Genomic DNA, 17848 nt, shown 5'->3' on the forward strand with positions numbered 1-17848 from the left:
TGGCCCCTCCTCTCTAGCAACAGGTTGCCTCCACCATTGCCTCAGCTGCAGGAGTCTGGCCTAACGCCTTTATCTGCCTGCCTGTGGAAGGAATTGTCGTTCCTGTTTTTGTTTAAGGAGCATGCGGTTTTCCCAGGAAGCTAACCTGCCCTTCCTGCCACCAATAGCCAAATGGTAACTGTTACTGTCTTGTTTTTTCTTTCTTGCCCCCAAATAGTGGAGCTGAATGAAGTTGGCTTCAGATTTGTCCGGAAATGCATCAACGCTGTCGAGACCAAAGGTACGTTTTGAAGTTGCTTCTGTTGCTTCTCTCTGCCAGACTAATTTGTTGCCCCGTCGCTTCCCCAGGCAAGAAGGACAGGATCAGAGTCTCCCTGAGCAGCCTGGAACAACCCTACAAGAGGACAGCTACGGAGCACAACTCACAGATGTGCTCAAAGTAGCAGAAGTGCAACAGAGACGGACTTTTATATCCATCATAAAATTTTCTTTTGGGAGCTTGCAACAACAGCGGATGTTTTAAGAACGTTTGGAAATGTTTGGTGAACAACAAGACCGCATATTGGCAGGGAGAAAAATTAAAGTACCGAATTAAAAATGGAGAAGCTCCCTCATCTCACATTCAAGGCAGCCGACAATCCAGAGTCAGGCAACGAGGACGACCGAGCTGGTGGGGAAGGGGGGCTGGGCGGGTGTTGAGCCCCTGGGGTCTCCTCACAGAAGGGCCGCTGACATCAGTGGGAGCGAAAGGTTCAGCTGAGTCCTGCCCGTAACACTGGAGATCCCCAACAAGCACGTTTTGCCATCAGAATTTTGGATGACTGGCCAACGACTGCCGCAAAAAAAAGAATGCCAGTAGAATTCCTCAGCTCATGGATGGGAAATGTGAAAGAACTGGCTTTGCACGGCTGCTTCTTTCAAGGTTCCTGATGAGTTTTAGTTTTCCAGGCTGGAATATTTCTGGGGGGAAATCAGCTGCAAGCCAGCACCCGTAGCTCATCATGGGAGTGTTTGAGAGGAGAACCGTTTCTTCACGTCAGGCGGGGCCGTGTTCTTTTGCTTGTGGAGCACAGGTGCCGTTCAGTCCATTCAGCCTGTAGAAGGGAGTTAGGCGCTCTCTGCAGGGAAAGGCAGACAGCAGATGTGCGACCGAGACTGGCTGTGCTGGTTGTCTGAATGCCTTTGTCTGGAAGGCGCCTCGAGGACTGGCCCCTGCCCTTTGCATCTTTAGGGTGGTGATTCTACAGAGCAGAGTTTGGACCCCTCTGCTCTTTGTGCTCTGCTGTGGGAAGGAACCCTCTAACAGAGAGAGGCAGGCTGTGCAGTGAGCCTGAGCTTATGCTGCCATGCAAGAGGCCAGACGCGGCCGGGTGAGGTTCGCCGATGGGCTGTGCGGTCGGGTCCACTCATAGCCACGTGGGGAGGGGGCTTTGCATCGTTTCTTACCCCCAGCTCTGGTCTCTGAAGCAGTTACGGAATTCTCTGGAAGAGAGCTCAGATGGAAAGACTTCGATCAGATCTGACATGTTTTGGTAACTTTGGATTGTACATTTTTAATATTTACTTCCAAGCGTGTTTGGAGTGTTTTTGTTTTGGTGGTATCAGGCATCACTGACAATCAAAGTTATGGAAGGATGTGCAGGAACAAGGCTTATTGATAAGATCACGTTCCTCACTCATCTTCCTCCCTTGTCATGGCAAGAATCTAACCATGGGCCAATTCTGGTTATCCGTGGCATAGGATACACACACACACACACACACACTAACCAGGAAGCCACCCCCACACTCGCACATACTTGCTGGGACTCCAAACAAGGGAGGCTTTGACATTCCAGGGAGTGGGAAGAAGCTGCTGCTTATTAGCCGGTGGGGTTCCAGTCCAGGAGCACCTTGGCGACAAAGGGGATTTCTGGGGTGTGGGGGGGGGGCTTCCGAGAGTCAGAGCCCCCTTGGTCAGAGGCCAGCCTGTGTGCTTGAATTCTTACTGGGAATGGGAAGGAGTGTTGGGCTGTGATTTTTGGCATGAGATGGGAGGTGCGGAAGCCCCACAGCCAACTGGGTTTGTGAGCTTTTCCCCCTTAACTGGTGCTGTTTGTGATGTCTGAAGGCAGCCTTGTCTTCTGACACATTTTGTGAGGGGAGTTATCAGTAGAACAGAGTTTGAGACCAGGGGGCACCTCTAAGACCAACCGAGTTCAATTCTGGATATAAGCTTTCATGTGCATGCACCTTTTCACGTGCCCGCACGCACACATGAAAGCTTATACCCAGAATTGAACTTGGTTGGTCTTAAAGGTGCCCCCTGGTCTCAAACTCTGTTCTGTGGCTTCAGTCCAGCACAGCAACCCACCTGAATCTGTCTTCATGGGAGTTATCAGTGTTTGTTGTTTTAAAAAAATGATGGCGCCAGGTGGTGCTGTTGAGCTTTCGGGATGCAATATATCATCTGTTAAGTAAATATTTCATCTCCTTGTCTTCTTACTGCTCAGGGGTTACAACCGAAGGTGTGTATCGAACGGTGGGCAGCAACATCCAGGTCCAAAAGCTCTTGAATGCCTTCTTCGGTAAGGAGCAGAAATTCACAGTGTTTTATGTCAGTGTGCGAGCTGTCATGTAAAGCAGAAGACTTCTACTCCATTGTGTCCATATTAGCTCCAGAAGTCTTCCTTGCTGCCTAGCCCCTCCATCTTTGAACCTTTCACCGTTTCTGTCTTTCTAAGGGCCAAACTAGAGATGTGATGGCATCCGCATGTCTGCCCAGTGGCCACCACCACCATTTTTAAGGGATTTCAAAACACCACAAGGGACCCTGGCTTAGTGGGGGAGCATCTGCTTGGCCTGCAAAGGGTTCCTGGTTCAATCCCTGGCGGCATCTCCAGTTATAAAGGGCCAGCCACTAGACGATGGGAAAGGTCCTCTGCCTGAGACCCCGGGGAGCTGCTGTCCATCTGAGCAGAACACCCTGACCTTGATGGACCAATATAGTGCGATTCAATCTAAGGCAGCTCCACGTGGACATGAGTTCCTGAGAGTGCCTCACGTATAGTTTGACCCAAGCTGGCCTCTCCTCTTGAATGTGATGTGCTTATTGCAAAGAACGTGGTGCTAGAGCGGGGGGGGGACTTGCTTAACGTAAGAGCAACACAGAAGAAACATCAGATGTCTGAGAGCCACAAGACATGAACAAATATCACACACATGTTTTTATAGGAAAATATGTAAATTTGCTTTTTATCAACATTAAATAACACTGGCAGAAATAAAAACAAAAGGGGTAAAAAAAGATATTGAAAATGATATTTAAAGAGACAAATGCTTTCTCCAAGCTGGCTGGAAAGGGGGGTTTTGAGAACGCATTTAAAGTTAAAGTTGCTTTCTTTCTCTGCTCCCCCCCCCACACACACACACACCCCTGAAGCCTACCCAGGGAGGGGAACCCTGGCTGGGGAAGGGAAGACCGATCAGGGAGGCCGGCCTCCCCTCCACTTCCCCTGCCACCCTGCTGGGAGCTGCACAAATATGTGTGAAAGAGCTGCATGTGGCTCCCGAGTCACAGTTTGGCCACCCCTGTGCTAGAGTTTCAGCAAGGCAGATCTGAGACAGATTGTGGAAGAATCAGACCGAATGTAGTAGAGTGCATTTGCATCTGCACACAATATTCTTGACTGACACATGGTATTAGAAGAGGGTTGTTACTGAATACCTGCCAGCTATGCTGCCATGATGGGGGGGCGGGGGATTCATGCTGCTTCTTTACTTTTGCTTCTGTACTGCTTGCGTATCAATGACCTTGCAGGTTGCTGGTGTAGTGTCTGGGATGCCTGGAACCGTGGGAGCGCTTTTGGTTCCCAGCTGCGGCCTCTAACGGCCTGGGGACCCTTCTCCCGCACGTGGGAGCCTAGCTAATTGGCTTATGGAAAGGGGGGGTGCATACGAATACCCTATATCACATTATGCTTGTAGGACCATGACTATGTTAATGCCTCTATAGCTCTGCAATAAAGTATAACCTTTCTGATAAGCGTGTACTCCGTTGTTGGCTGTGGAACCTGACAATACCCCTCTCCCAGTTGATCTGAAAATCAAGTGACTCTGGTGGAATGGAGCATACAAGCTTTATTTAGGCTCCCACAGGTTTTTCTTTTTCTTAAACCTATTTTCTTTTTCTTTAACCTACTATCTGCCGTAAATTGGGACACGCAGTGTATTTTGACATCTGCAAAGCATGTCTTCCAACAAGGAACTTTAGGTGGTGCTGTTTTGGGAAGAGTAGTATGAAATTTAATTTAATTTAATTTGATACATGCAGATAATTTATCTTTCCAGTCTTTTCAAGGGGAAAAATACTAAGTGGGATTTATTTACTTAATTTCTACCCTGCCTTTCCCCCCAGCGGGGGCCCAAAGCGACTGACACCATTCTCCTCTCCTCGATTTTACCCTCACAACAGCCCAGTGAGGTGGGTGAGGCTGAGAGTGTGTGACTGGCCCAAGGTCACCCAGCAAGCTTCCATGGCAGCGTGGAGATTTGGACCAGGTGGCTGATTTCAGTCTCTCTAATTTGCTTACTCATCATTTGGGTAACACAATGAACGTTTGTCAGTTCTGGAGAGGTGCATGGCTTCAAACTGTGAAAAACATGAGACTAGAATTCACAGTGATCTTGATAAATAAATAACAGTGTTAAAATAAGATCTAAGTTAAGAAGTAAAAGGAAAAATGTTATACAACACACACACCCCCGGTAAAATTATGTGGAACAGGAACAGCCGGTTGGACAACAGCTTGGTGGGAAAGAATTCTGGTTTCATCATTTCTACCCGAGACCACAGTGGAGAACCTCGAGAGAGATTAGACAGGTGCACACACCCACCCTCCCAGCTCCCTGGCCCACGTTATAATTGAAACACCTTCAGGCTTTTAGACTCTTGATGGTTGGAAATATATTGACAAGCTCATGAGGTTGTACAGAAGAGCTAAGAAAAACACTGAAGCTCAGTTAAGTCCAGAACTTTCACATAAACAGAAACACTGAAGCTCAGTTAAGTCCAGAACTATCAAATAAAAGAAAGTATGGTTATTCTGTTATTTGTTTAGTGCATTTTTATCCACCCTTTCTTCAAGGAATGTTGGGTAATCTGTGCCATTTTCCCCTCCTCAGTTTTTCCCTCACAGCAGCCCTGTTAGGTAAGTTAAACTGAGAGAGTGTAACTGGCCCAGGGAGGGCCACCAAAGCAAATTTCATAGCAGACTAGTGGTGTGAACGAGGGGTGTGCGTTTGGCTTCCCTAAGCTGGGGGGGAAAACCGAGGATAAATACCTTATCAGTATTTATTCGGTATTTTTAAGCCGAATGGAAATTCAGGAAACTGTGGCTACCAAAGGAAGTTTCCTGAATTTTTTCAGCTTTCTCGGTGGGTACTGCCGAATGCCCCTGGCTGGGAGGAAGCGAAGGTGCTTTCTCAGCCACAGGCAGGGGGGCACCCAGGGGAGTGAAGGTGAGGCCCGCAGCCCTGCTGTACGGCTGGATGCCTTTCCAGCCATTGAGATGGTGGGTTTCCAAGCAGAGGGGACTGAAATTGACCATTTCGATGGCTGGCAAGGATCCAGCCGAACCGCAGAGCTGGCCCACAGCCCCACTGTTAAGCCTGATGCCTTTCCAGCCATTGAAATGGTAAACTTCAGTCTTCTCCGCTTGGAAAGTCACCATTTCGATGGCTGGAGAGGCATCCAGCCTAACAGCTTTGGCCTAGAGCTTTAAATGCCCCCCTTGGCTTCCTGGCCTCCCCACAGTGGCAGGTGCCCTGTAATGCCAAGGGATGAGGGGGGGGGATCTTTAAACGCCCCCCTTCACTTCCTCAGGCTACCCACCATGGCAGGGCACCTGGGGGAGCCAAGGGGAGGCATTTAAAGATGCCTCCCCTCTTTGCCTTGGCTTTCCCAGATGCCCTGCTGCTGCTGCAGAGAGCCCAGGAAAGCCAAGGGGAGGCTTTTAAAGGTGCCTCCCTTCTGTCCCTTGGCTGCCCGCCGTGGCAGGGCACCTGAGGAAGCCAAGGGGATGCATTTAAAGATGCCTCTTTCCTTTAGCTTCCCCAGGTGCCCTGCTGCTGCTGCTGCTGCTGTGGAGAGCCTGGGGAAGCTAGGGGGACACTAAAAGACCCTCGCCTCTATCCCTTGGCTTTCCCGGGCATCCCACCATGGCAGGGAAGCCAAGGGGAGGCCTTTCTCCCTTGCCTTTCCATGCCTGGCAGTGGCTGAGTGACTCAGGAAGGGAGGGAGGGAAGGGAGAGCAAGAAGGCGTGTTCAAGTGCCTTCCCCTCCCCAAGCTGGTTTAGGCTACTTAAACCTAACAGGTGACTGTGGGCGAGTGAAACTGACCAGTGTGAGTGTCAGTGGGCATTTGGGGGGAAAGGAAGGCATTTAAACATGCCTTCTCCATTTCCCTTGGTATAATAGACCGAATATATTCAGGAATCCCAAATATCTCCCAAATCAGCATACCATACCGATAATGGTGTTCAGGGATCCTGAATATTATTCGGGTCAATTTACCCTGAATCCGAATGAGACCATTTTTTCCCCCTTGCACACTCCTAATTTGAACCTGGGTCTACCAGATCTTATTCCAACATGCTAACCGGTGCAGGTGGTGGAAAGAGCCATCAAGTCGCAGACAACTTGTGGCAACCCACGGTGGGGTTTCCAAGGCAAGAGACCTTCAGAGGTGGTTTGCCTTTGCCTTCCTCTGCACAGACCCTGGAATTCCTTGGCGGTCTCCCATCCAAATAGTGACCAGGGCTGACCCTGCTTAGCTTCAAAGATCTCACGAGATCAGGCTAGTCTAGGCCATCCACGTCAGGGCAGATGAATAGTAGTGGTTTGCCATTCCCAGCCCGCATAGCAACCTCGGACTTTCTTGGTGGTCTCCCTTCCAAGTACTAACCAGGGGAAATCCTGCTTAGCTTCCAAGATCTGAAGAGACTGGGCCTAACCACTACACCGTGCAGAAAGTGGGTACGCCAATTTGGTGTACCAGGTTTGATTCCCCACTCCTCCACTTGCACCTGCTAGATGACCTTGGGCAAACCATAGTTCTGGCACAGCTGTTCTTGAAAAAGAGCAGTTTCTGCCAGAGCTCTCTCAGCCCCACCCACCTCATAGGGTGTCTGTTGTGGGGAGGGGAAGGGAAAGGAGTTTCTAAGCCGCTCTCCTTCAGGCAGTGAAGGGCGGGGTATAAATCCAATCTCTTCTTCTTTTCTCTTTATATGTTCAGCACTGAAACAGGAGAGAGCAGGAGTGGATTCTACCTAGAGGTGTGCAGGAGAATAGTGGCTTTGTGATAGGAGTACCCTCTTGATTTTTGTAAAATAAAAGCCCCCAAGAGGAGATCCTGTTACACTGTTCATGTGCATTTGATACACAGCCGCAGTAGTATTGTTCGGAGGGGGGGGGGCTCTGTGGGATGCAAGCCAACAGTCCTCGTGGGGACAAAGCAACAAGATGTCTGGAGGTGTGTGGTCAGACCACCTTCCTTGTTTCTTTTTCTCATTTAAAGGTAAAAAGTTGTGGGAGGAGCTTGGTTCAGTTCAGGGGTAGAGCACAGAGGCAGTATCCCATGTCATTGACCAGTGGACACTGCGTACACCCCCCACCCCAGAAAGGGCTGCTAGGCCTTTAACAGAGCTGTGAGGCAACGCACCCCTGGCCTCCCCTCAAGGGTTAAAGTGAAGAGCAAGGGCCTGGTTCATCCTGCAGGTGTTACTAATTGGTCTCTTGGCCCACACCGTTTTTATCACCTTCAAGGCCAGAGGTGGAAGTGTGGTGATTGGCTTCTCACCAGAACCTGCAGTCTTTGTGATGGGAGGGGGAGAAGAGGGAGTGATGACGTAATTTCCCTGCGGTTTATCTTGAAAATGTGTAGTGATTGGATGTCATCCTCACCTGATTTTGCTGAGCCCAAAATCTATAATTGAGCTAGGGCCCTGAGGAAGAGAGACTAGCTGGGATTTCTCCAGTGGTTCAGCTCATGGGACAGCCCTTACTCTTGGGATAAGCTCCTCCTCTGGTAGCAGGGTTGGCTTCCAGCTTTGATCCATGTGGGGAGGGGCTTATCCCCTGGAGGCATCCCAGTTCTTGCTGGCCCTGCTTCAGAGCAGGACGTGCTTTGGCAGCACTAGTCAGTGCAGTGAGGAAGGAAGAAAATTGGGCCACAGGACCAGCAAGTGCAAAATTGGCGGCGGGGAAAGAGAGGGAGTCAGCAGCACCGGGAGGTCACTGGTCACTGCAAAGGACCTAAAGCTCTCAGCAGACTCCCACTGGTCTCCAACCTGTTTCTGTTTCCTTTCTCCTTGCAGGCAGAGAGGGATGGCTGACAAAACTCAAGCCAGTTCCCAAGACCAGGAGAGCTCTTTTAGTGAGCTGAGCCTGCTCAGATATTCTGTCTCCCTGTCCACCCAGGAGCCAGTGGAGACACAGGTAATGAATTTGCAGGGGCGGAGACGAAGACTGACCTTATGAATTGGGTCAGAACTGGGACGAGGAGGGAGTTCAAAGATGTGTTACAGGAAACCCTGCAAGGGTCTGTCCACTCAGGGTCTTCCATAGGACAGGGTAGATTAGCAAAGAGATCCAGACCTCACGGGGAAGATGAGTCATCAAGCACCTCTAGATCTCCTCCGAGACATAAACAAAAAAGGTGAAATAAATCCCCTCATAGGGAACGTATTTCTCCCCCCAACTCTGCAGACTCCTCTTGTGAGAAAGAGGAGGGAGAGTTTTCAGAAGAAGAAGAAGAAAAGGTGATGCCATCTGTTCAGGTTTTTTCCTCCGGAACTGTATACACACCTCCTATAAAAGGTCCTGACTCATGGCTGAACTTAAGGAAGGCACAGATCAGAGTTCAGAGTTCTAAATGGAGCCAGGAAAACTGATGCCAAAGCTCTCAGTCACCCTAGCAGGGATTCCACTCCCAGCTTCCTTTTATAACATAATGAAAGCTGAATGGGAGCATCCCACTAAACCCAAGGCTACCCATCAGGTATTTCCTAAAGTTTACTCTTTGATGCCAAAAGCTACTAAAAGATTAAAACTGCCTGTGGTGGATGATCCAGTCACCAGCTTTTCCTCCAGTTCTGTGTTACCCATGGATGTAGATGGGATACCAAAGGACCACTGTGACAGGTGAACAGAACAGGCACTTCGTAAAGACTTTGAAGCCTCATCTTGTTCCTTGCAAGCTTCCACAGCAGGATCATTTTTCGCTAGAGCAGCATATGATTGGGCGGAAAACCTGGCCTCGGCTGACAGCAAAGTGCCAAAAGAATTCAAGGACGAATGAAAAAAGATTGCCCTAGCGATTGCCTTTGTGGCAGATGCTACCCTGGATGCACTTCAACAGTCAGCAAGGGCAGTGGCCTGCAGCGTAGCAGCACGGAGAAACAACTGGCTTAGACACTGGGATGTCGACTCCTCTGCCCAAGCAAAAGTTGCGGCAGTCCCATTTAAAGGGGTGAACCTCTTTGGGAATGGGTTAGACAGGTATTTAATAGAGAAAAAAGATAAGAAAAAAGGTCATTCCATCCAAAAAGGAAAATAGCAATCCTCATAAAAGGTTTCAGCCCTTTCGTGGTCTTAAAAGAGGACAAAAGTCCTCCTACTCCAGGCCCTTCAAAGGAAAGCGGCAGTCCAGATCACAAGGCAACAAACCCTTCTTCACCAACAAAAGTGATCAGAGCCCTGTCAAAAACTCCAAGGAAGGTGCTACAGCATGACTATGCAAGTCCAAGAGAACTCACGGGGATTGGGGGCAGGCTGCAGTCACTTGCAAACCAGTGGCAACACACGATGTCCAACCAGTGGGTGCTGAACATGATATCTAACAGCTACACACTGGAATTCAGCTCTACTCCCCAAGAGTACTTCATTCAAGTTTCAAAAAATCGCTCTCTGGAAAAGCGCCAGCAAGTGAAACGAGCCATTCAACATCTTATGGACATTGGAGCCATAGAAAGGATACCAATCTCCCAACAAAAGCAGGGAATATACTCAGTATTCTTTACAGTGCCAAAGAAAAATGGGGATGTCAAGGCAATCCTAGACCTGAAGTGGCTAGACAAGCACATAAGGTCCAGAAAATTCAGAATGGAAACTCTGAAGTCCATTCTATCGGCCATTCAGGAGGGGGATTTTCTGATGTCCATCAGTTTGTCAGAGGCCTGTCAACATGTTCTAATCTCCGACTTCTGGTTGATGGCGGCGCGTTAGCAGACTCACCTCCCGGACCTCCCGGGTGTGAAGCTGCGCTCCGGCCGAAGGAGTGGGTGCACAGGCTCATCACCCCCCCAGGGACCCGGGTGAAGGGGCTCTGGCCATGGGATTTATGAGGGGTTGCCTCTTCGCCGGCGGAATGCTGGGGACTTGAGGCGCCTCTCCGTCCTAAATGTTCTTCATGCTGCGAGACCGAATGGACTCAAGTGACGCCGACCGGGGCAAGCATAGGAGGTCAAGCGACAGAAATGAGTTCTAAAAGAGGTCTGAAGAATTATGAACGTGAGTCTAATGTAAGCGGCGGTTAAAGAGAAAAGAAAGCTCCCTACCCCATTCCATAAAATGGAAAGTGAGGCGGGCAGGGGAGGGACGCCTCCCAACTGCATGAACTGTTGAGTGAATTAAGGGGGGGGGGAGCGAAAGAGAAAATATGTGAAACTGTTAAGAAACACTTACCAAGGCGAGTTTGAGCATTTGAGTGCGCATTCAGAGACTTTCAGAATATTTGTTAAAGTAAACAAAAAAGATGGCGGGGAAGAGGACGGAGAAAGAGAAACTTTTGAAATCAAAACCAGCTGAGAGTCCTAAACTGGAAGGAACCAACGAGCTGGCAAAGATTTTGGCAGAATCCATGCTCCCCCTACTGGACCAGATGAGTAACCTCAAGGAACAGATGTCCAAAATGACGCAATGTATCACCACTCAGCAAACACAGATAAGCGAGACACTTAAAATGATGAATGAAACAGCTGAGAAGGTGAAAGAAGTGGACGCCACTGCACAAAAGGTGAAAAAGAAAGTGCAAAAGCTGGAAAAGAAGCAAATCTCTACAGAAGAACAGCTGCTACAACTACAAATGGAAAAGGCTAATAAGATTCTCCGTTTCCAGGGCATGCCAGAGAGTAAGGGAGAGAATCTGAAGGAATTAATGAGTGAAACATTGGCCCCAGTGACAGATATGAAGGCGGAATCTTTGTTAAACGATATAGATGTGGCCTATAGGTCATATTCTGGATATATAAAGAATAATAATCTGCCTGGGGAAATTGTGGTGAGATTCTCTAAGAGGCATGTGAGGGATGCAATCCTGAAAGCGGTATCTGGAGTACCCCTGAAAGTGGGGGAGACTACCATCAGAACATTGAAAGACATTCCATTTGAAATAAGACAATGGAGAAAGAAATACAAAGATTTAATTATTTTCCTTCAGACAAACGCAATTGGATATAGATGGTTAACTCCAGAAGGCGTAACCTTCAAGATCAAGGATAAAAAAGAAAAGATTGACTCTGTTTAGAAAGCACGGGAATTTTTAAGAGTCCAGTTGGGTGAGCCAGAGGAAGAAAGAAGAAAAGGGACGGACAGCAAGTCCAATGACGAGCTGGACACGGAATCTTCCGGGGAGGACTCTCTTTCAGGGGGCCCTAAAAGTCCTTATAAGCTACGGAAGAGATTAGGCAAAGAGAAGTAAAGGCTGAGTGACTCTGAATTGTGCCTTTTAAAAAAAATGTGTAGATGAGATGCTTTGGGGTGAGCAGTGAAGAAGAGCAGGGTTGCATTCAACATAGGAGTTGTAGAAGAATACATGTGAATCCACAACACAGCCAATGGAATAATGGAATGTGGGACAATAACCCCTAATGCAACAGCACATGAGTGTAAGAAAACTGGAAATATTTGGCAAGCGAAGCCCGAGCTTGACAAGTCCCTTCCAAAGATACCTTTTCTGCTGACTCCTTTTGCACCACAGACTGCACCGGTTGCACAGTCAGACATCAAGGAGTGAAAATCCACCTTTAAAATGGGAAATCATGGAGAGCTTGTCTTCCTGGGAATTTAAGTCAAGCCTGCGGGTGTGCCAATGCATCTCACAGGCCAGCCACTTGCTGCCCTGGTGCCTTTGTGCCCCCACAGAAAGGAAGCGTATCAGAGCTCAGCCTTTTTTCCTCAGAACAGGACCCTGCTGCCTCCTGCAGGATTCTGTGGAGACCCAGGCTTGTGAGATTTCTTCAGCTGCACCAGTCTGAATGTGACTTTGGAGGGGTGCCAGGCAAGCACCGTGCTGACAAAACTGAGCTAGCAGGGAATTCACTCACTGACTTGGTTTTTCCATTCCTGAGATTGTCCCACCTTCTAGTGAGGCTGCTGTCGCCTTTCATCACCTAGTCGCTCTGTGTGTGTGTGTTGAAATGCTTGCCCCCATACCCTCTTTTGCAGTTATTCATTAGACTCCCACAGAAACTGGCAGGACCAGACTTTCTTGATGACTGACTGTGCTGGATGATGCTCAATCGAAATGCAAACACCACTTAATGCCTTCTGTTAGGACCAACCAATGTAGCACAGCACAATGTACCAGCTTGTGAGTTCTCTCTTCCTCAGGTTGGATTTTTATTTTTTTTAAAAGAGCTCTCAGGCCCAAAGAGCCTCCTCCAGGGTTTTGCCTTGGCCGGAAATGCCCGGATTCCCTCCGCTGAGCTTGGCGTGTTTTCCGTCTGAAGCTTCTGCTGACGCTAAATACACATTGGCTTGGCTAAGTTGTTTGCCAGCTGCCTCACATGGCAAGAACTGAGAGCTGATTGGCAGGCCCTAAGAAATGTTGGAGCAGAGAATCCCTAGAAGCACTCAAGCAATAGCCTGCTCCCATTTCTTGAAGAGAAGGGTTTGTTTTTTCTTTCTTTCTCCATGGCAGCCGATGGATCATCTGTTCTGCTTTTCCCTGAGCCAGAGCATTTAGCCTTTCGCTGCCACAAAAATGCTGTGGTTGCTCAGCTAATCTAAACATGGGGAGCATGTGCTTTAAATCCTCTCTGTTCTTCCTTTGGTCAGCTTTGGGCTTCTAGTGCAGAAAGGGATTCTTCAGGATACAGTTCAGAACAATGAGATGCAAGTAAGAGGAAGACATTGTAAGTGCAGCATCAGACAACAAGTCATGTTGGTGTTCTTCAGAGAGTGGAATATTGGTGGGCTCTGTCTGTAGGGTTTCCGTTTGCTGCCTTTCGGAAATTTAATTCTCAAGTCCTCAGCTAAATAAGTTTCCATACTCAGAATGGGCAGTGATACTGGCTCAGCACTTTTCTGTGGTCTTGTTTAAGCAATTGGAGGCGTCTTTCATATGTCTTACTAGTAATAGTGTTGCTGTATGAAGTGCTGTAGTGTACATGCACAAAAAAAATTCTTGTGTGTGTGTGTGTGTATTTATATGAAAGCAAAGTATAATATAAAGGGGATACAACAGATAAAGAGGGATTATAACTGATTATATATGTCAAGTTATATAGAACAGAAAAAGTAAATATTTCTCTCCAACATCCCCTTCATTATAGTTTTTAAGACATTTTCTATAGAATACAATATTCCTTACTTCAAACATTTTGAAATTCAAATTTTGTAACTAATCTATTTTGCAACTAAATTGTTAATTTCCTCATTATTGTGTATTTTATATTATATATTTCAATATTTCTGGATACCAGCAGGAACTTTTAATATACCAGAGCTTAAAAGAAAGTCTATTATACATCTCAGATATATACATATACATAAAAAATAATAAGATGTTTTCGTTCAAATCTGTTTCATCATACGTTTATACTCAAAACTTCTTCTCATTCTATTTCTTCTTCAAATCTGTTTCATCATACATTTATACTCAAAGCTTCTCATTCTACTTCTTCTCATTCTATTTCTACATTGTGATACATTTATATGCACAGCAATACATTTGTAACAATTTTAACTGTTTCTTGTTCTAAATTTATCTCCTGTTTGCATAATAAACACTCCATCTCTCCTCCTATTTCTCAAATAAGCCCTTAATTTAGCCATTACTGCATAGTTGGCAAGTTTATTTTCCCATTCTTTTAATCTTGGACAAATGTCTGGTTTCCATTTTGCTGCATAAATTATTCTAGCTACTGTCACCATATATTTAAATATCTCTTCCAAAACATTTGGTAATTTGTTGGGCAGTATTCCTAATAGCGGGAGCTGGTCCATGGGGTCGCGAAGAGTCGGACTCAACTGTGCGACTGAGCAACAACAACAACAAAATTCCTAATAGCATGTTTTTAGCTTCCATAGGGAATTTAAATTTTAATATGTTCTGCATTTTTCCATGTATTTTCTTCCAATATCTTTTTGCTGTTTTATAGGTCTACCACATATGATAAAAGGTTATATTTTGGAATTTCCAGCATTTTCTTTTGTAATTTTTGTCTATTTTGGTCCAATCTTTTTGAAACTTGGTGTGTGTGTGTGTGAGGAGAGGCACCAGCAGCTATGCAGCAAATTTGGTGTCTCTACCTCAAAAAAACAGAGCCCCAGATATCCATTATACCCTATGGGGACTGCTGACTATAATGGTCTCCACAGGGTATAATTGAGCCTAAAATATTCAGCAATCTTGAATATTTACCAAATCTGAATAACATACCGGTATTAGGATTCAGGAATATTGGGAAATGCTGATATTTTTCGGGTTCAGTATACCTGAACTCGAAAAATTCTGGTTGTTTTTTTGTTTTGCACACCCCTATCCATGACATATTTATGAAAACCTCAAAAAGTATACAAGGTAAGTATGGTGACCACAGTTCCCTCTAATCTGCGCTAGGCGGGTGCTGGCACACAACATTTCAGAGGCCAGCTCGGAGGATTTCTGCTTCAGCTCACAGACAATGGAGAATGGGAGCATCTCCTTCTGGGGCCCATAGAATTGGACCCCCTGGTCCAATACTTTTGAAACTTGGGGGAGTTTTTGAGAAGAGGCATCAACAGCTATGCTGCAAATTTGGTGCCTCTACCTAAAATAAACACCCCCTCAGCGCCCAAGATACCCCTGGATCGATTCTCCATTATAGCCTATAGGGCTCATTGACTATAATGGTCCCCATAGGCTATATTTGAGCCAGGAAAAAAATGATATATTTTTTTGCCCACCCCTATTATGCCTTTCAGTACAATTTGTAAACTGCCTTGAGTCACAGGGGAAAGTGGGATATAAATACTTGAATAAGTAGTTTGGGCAGGTTGATAACATTTTAGCAACTTCCTGTTTGTTAGGTTAGGCAGGGCTCTGACAGTGATTGCTCCTCCTCCTCTGCTTTACTTGACCTGTAATGCTGGTTGTCATCGTTCACTAAGAAAACCCCAAAGTAGACTGCAAGAGTCCCTCCCCCCAATTGCTGGTGTGTTTTCTAAGGGTCAGCACAGGGTGATGGTCCAAAGCCAGGTCTACCGATATAGTGGACTGGGAGGGGGTAAGCCTGTTCTCTGGAGGCCTGGTCTACCCCTGTAGAGGACAACATTTTGTGTAATGAAATCTGATTTGATTCTGTTTTCTCTTACGTTTAAATTATTCTTAAAATATAGTTTAAATATAGTTTAAATGAATTCATTCTGAGATTTTTACAAGGTTATGGAAATAATCTTTGAAAAATAATTTATGCAGTAGTCAAATGTAGACTTGCTCCCAACTTTAACACTACCAGCTTTTTTTCACTTATGAGGTAGAATTTTTGCTCACAACACCATGGAGCTTAGAGGGAACGTTGATGGCGACCCATTCATAATAATTGTAATTGTAACTTAGCCTAGTTATTCTAGCCAGTTTAACAGCTGCTGAGGCCATCAGCTGTGCTCATTCAAACAGGATAGGATTTGCTGAGTTGGGATTTTTCTGAAGTCAGCCTTTCAAGTTCTTTGAGGAGAGGTGAGTTTCAAGTCACCAAAAGCCTGAGATGCTCTCCCTTGGATTTCTGGATGCTGCCCACTTGTATGTCAAACTTGTGTCCATTTACTGTTTTGTGTAGAGACTTGTTTGTTCTGTGCAGACTGTAGAAGGACAATTATTTACCAGTGGTGGGCTCTATCTGGTTGGAGGAGGAAGAGGTGAATGCTTCCCTGATGTTACAGTACGCATTAGGCCCTGTAATAGTTCTGCCTGAGTGGGCGTGGGACCGGGGTTGGCATCTGCACTTGTTGCAGCAGTTTATCCTTGTGGCAGTGTCTATGTTTGGTGGCGTATTGTTGCTGGCATATTGTTGCTGGTAAGCAGCTCTTTGAGATCTATGCACTCGTTGGTAGACAAATAAAGGCCTCCTGCCTAAGGCTTGTGTGGGAGAATTATCATTGTCCAGAATGGGTTGTGACTGACTGATAAATACAATGTCAAGTTAAGCAGCAATAGGTGGCATTCTCCCATTTACTCTTTGAGGCGTGTTCTGTCCCTGGCCTTGTCAACTTCTTTTTTCATTTCACAATTGTAGTTTTAAAAGTCCCAGATTCAAATTCTTTAGATGCGTGCCCCTGTTTGACTGGAGCAAAGGCTGTTGTACTTGCTGGTAGACAATGTATTGTGTGGTGTGGTCTTTGTGGTAGGCAGAAGTTTGGAAACGTGTGAGGATATGGTGACTTCCAATGGTGGTATATGGTGCCTTCCAATACACTGTGTAATTGCACAATGGTGTACAGAAAGTGAACCTCCAAGCTCAGGTTGATGGTGATGTGGAAGTCCTGATGAAATATCTCAAAAGCTTCCTTCCGTCTGGTCCAAGTAATCAAAATGTCACCACTGGCCCACACCTGGATAGCCCAGGCAAGCCCGATCTTGTCAGATCTCGGAAGCTAAGCAGGGTCGTCTCTGGCAAGTACTTGGATGGGAGACCTCCTTGAAAAACCAGAGGTGGGAGATGGGGGGGCAGGCTTTATTCAGCCACCTCTCCAGATATCCTCCAGGCCCCCAGTAGGAGTCAGTCACCAGAGGTCGCCATGACTTCCAGGTGCACACACACTCACACAAACATGCACATTGCCACCAGTGTACCCCATGTAGAGGAAAGGGGGAAGTGATGCTGTAACAATGTTGGGGAGTCATGCAGGTAACCATTCCAGCACCATGAACCTGAGGTTGCTCCCAGATCTGAAGAAACTGAGTGCCAAAGCTTGGTAGCCCGGTGTGCTATATTTTCATCAGGCGCTGTTGGCATTGGGACCAAAGATGGTGTCTGTAGAGCCAGATAACCCTATGTGAGTGTGCCTCAGCCAGAAATAGTGAGGCATCCTCGATTGCCAGCTTGTGTCTTTAGTGATGTGTATATGAGGTCCTGATGTGTGTCCATGTGGACTTGCTCCTGAACAGGTGCGGGAAGTTCAGTTTTCAAAAAAGGGCCTTCTAAGAGGAACACCATTGACTAACTATTGAATTAATCAATCATTTTCACTATCTCATACACAGGTTAAACAGAGCTGACTTCTTTCTTAACTAGGACAGGTGTTAAGCTCCTTTATTTATTTACTAGGAATAAGGCCCGTTGTGGAAATAAATCCAACAAGATCTAGAAAGAGGCTATGGGAGAGTGCTCCGGCTTTGAGCAAACAGTGTCAATTTGCTGTGGCGACCTCAGCAGGGTATAATGACAGAGTCCACTGTTTTCTCCAGACGAACTGATCTCTGCTACCTGAAGAGCAGTTCTAATTTTGAGTGATCTCCAGCCCTGACCTGGAGATTGGCAACAATTGTTACCCAGGACGAAAGGGCTGGTTTGGAGGGTGGAGTCTTTGGCATTCTACCTGTCTGAG

General features: G+C 46.7%; 1 protein-coding gene across 3 annotated transcripts in view; it reads left to right on the plus strand.

The window, feature by feature from the left end:
• OPHN1 (oligophrenin 1) overlaps positions 1-17848 on the plus strand; it is a 149339-nt gene that overhangs the window by 87044 nt on the left and 44447 nt on the right. For all 3 annotated transcript variants that reach the window (XM_015421625.1, XM_015421626.1, XM_015421627.1), the window contains exons 13-14: positions 218-280; positions 2493-2567. In XM_015421625.1, the coding sequence (XP_015277111.1) occupies positions 218-280; positions 2493-2567 (138 nt within the window). The remainder of the gene's footprint in view (positions 1-217; positions 281-2492; positions 2568-17848) is intronic.

Source organism: Gekko japonicus, unplaced genomic scaffold (genome assembly GCF_001447785.1).
Source record: "Gekko japonicus isolate JY-2015 unplaced genomic scaffold, Gekko_japonicus_V1.1 scaffold1699, whole genome shotgun sequence".
NCBI lineage: Eukaryota > Metazoa > Chordata > Lepidosauria > Squamata > Gekkonidae > Gekko > Gekko japonicus.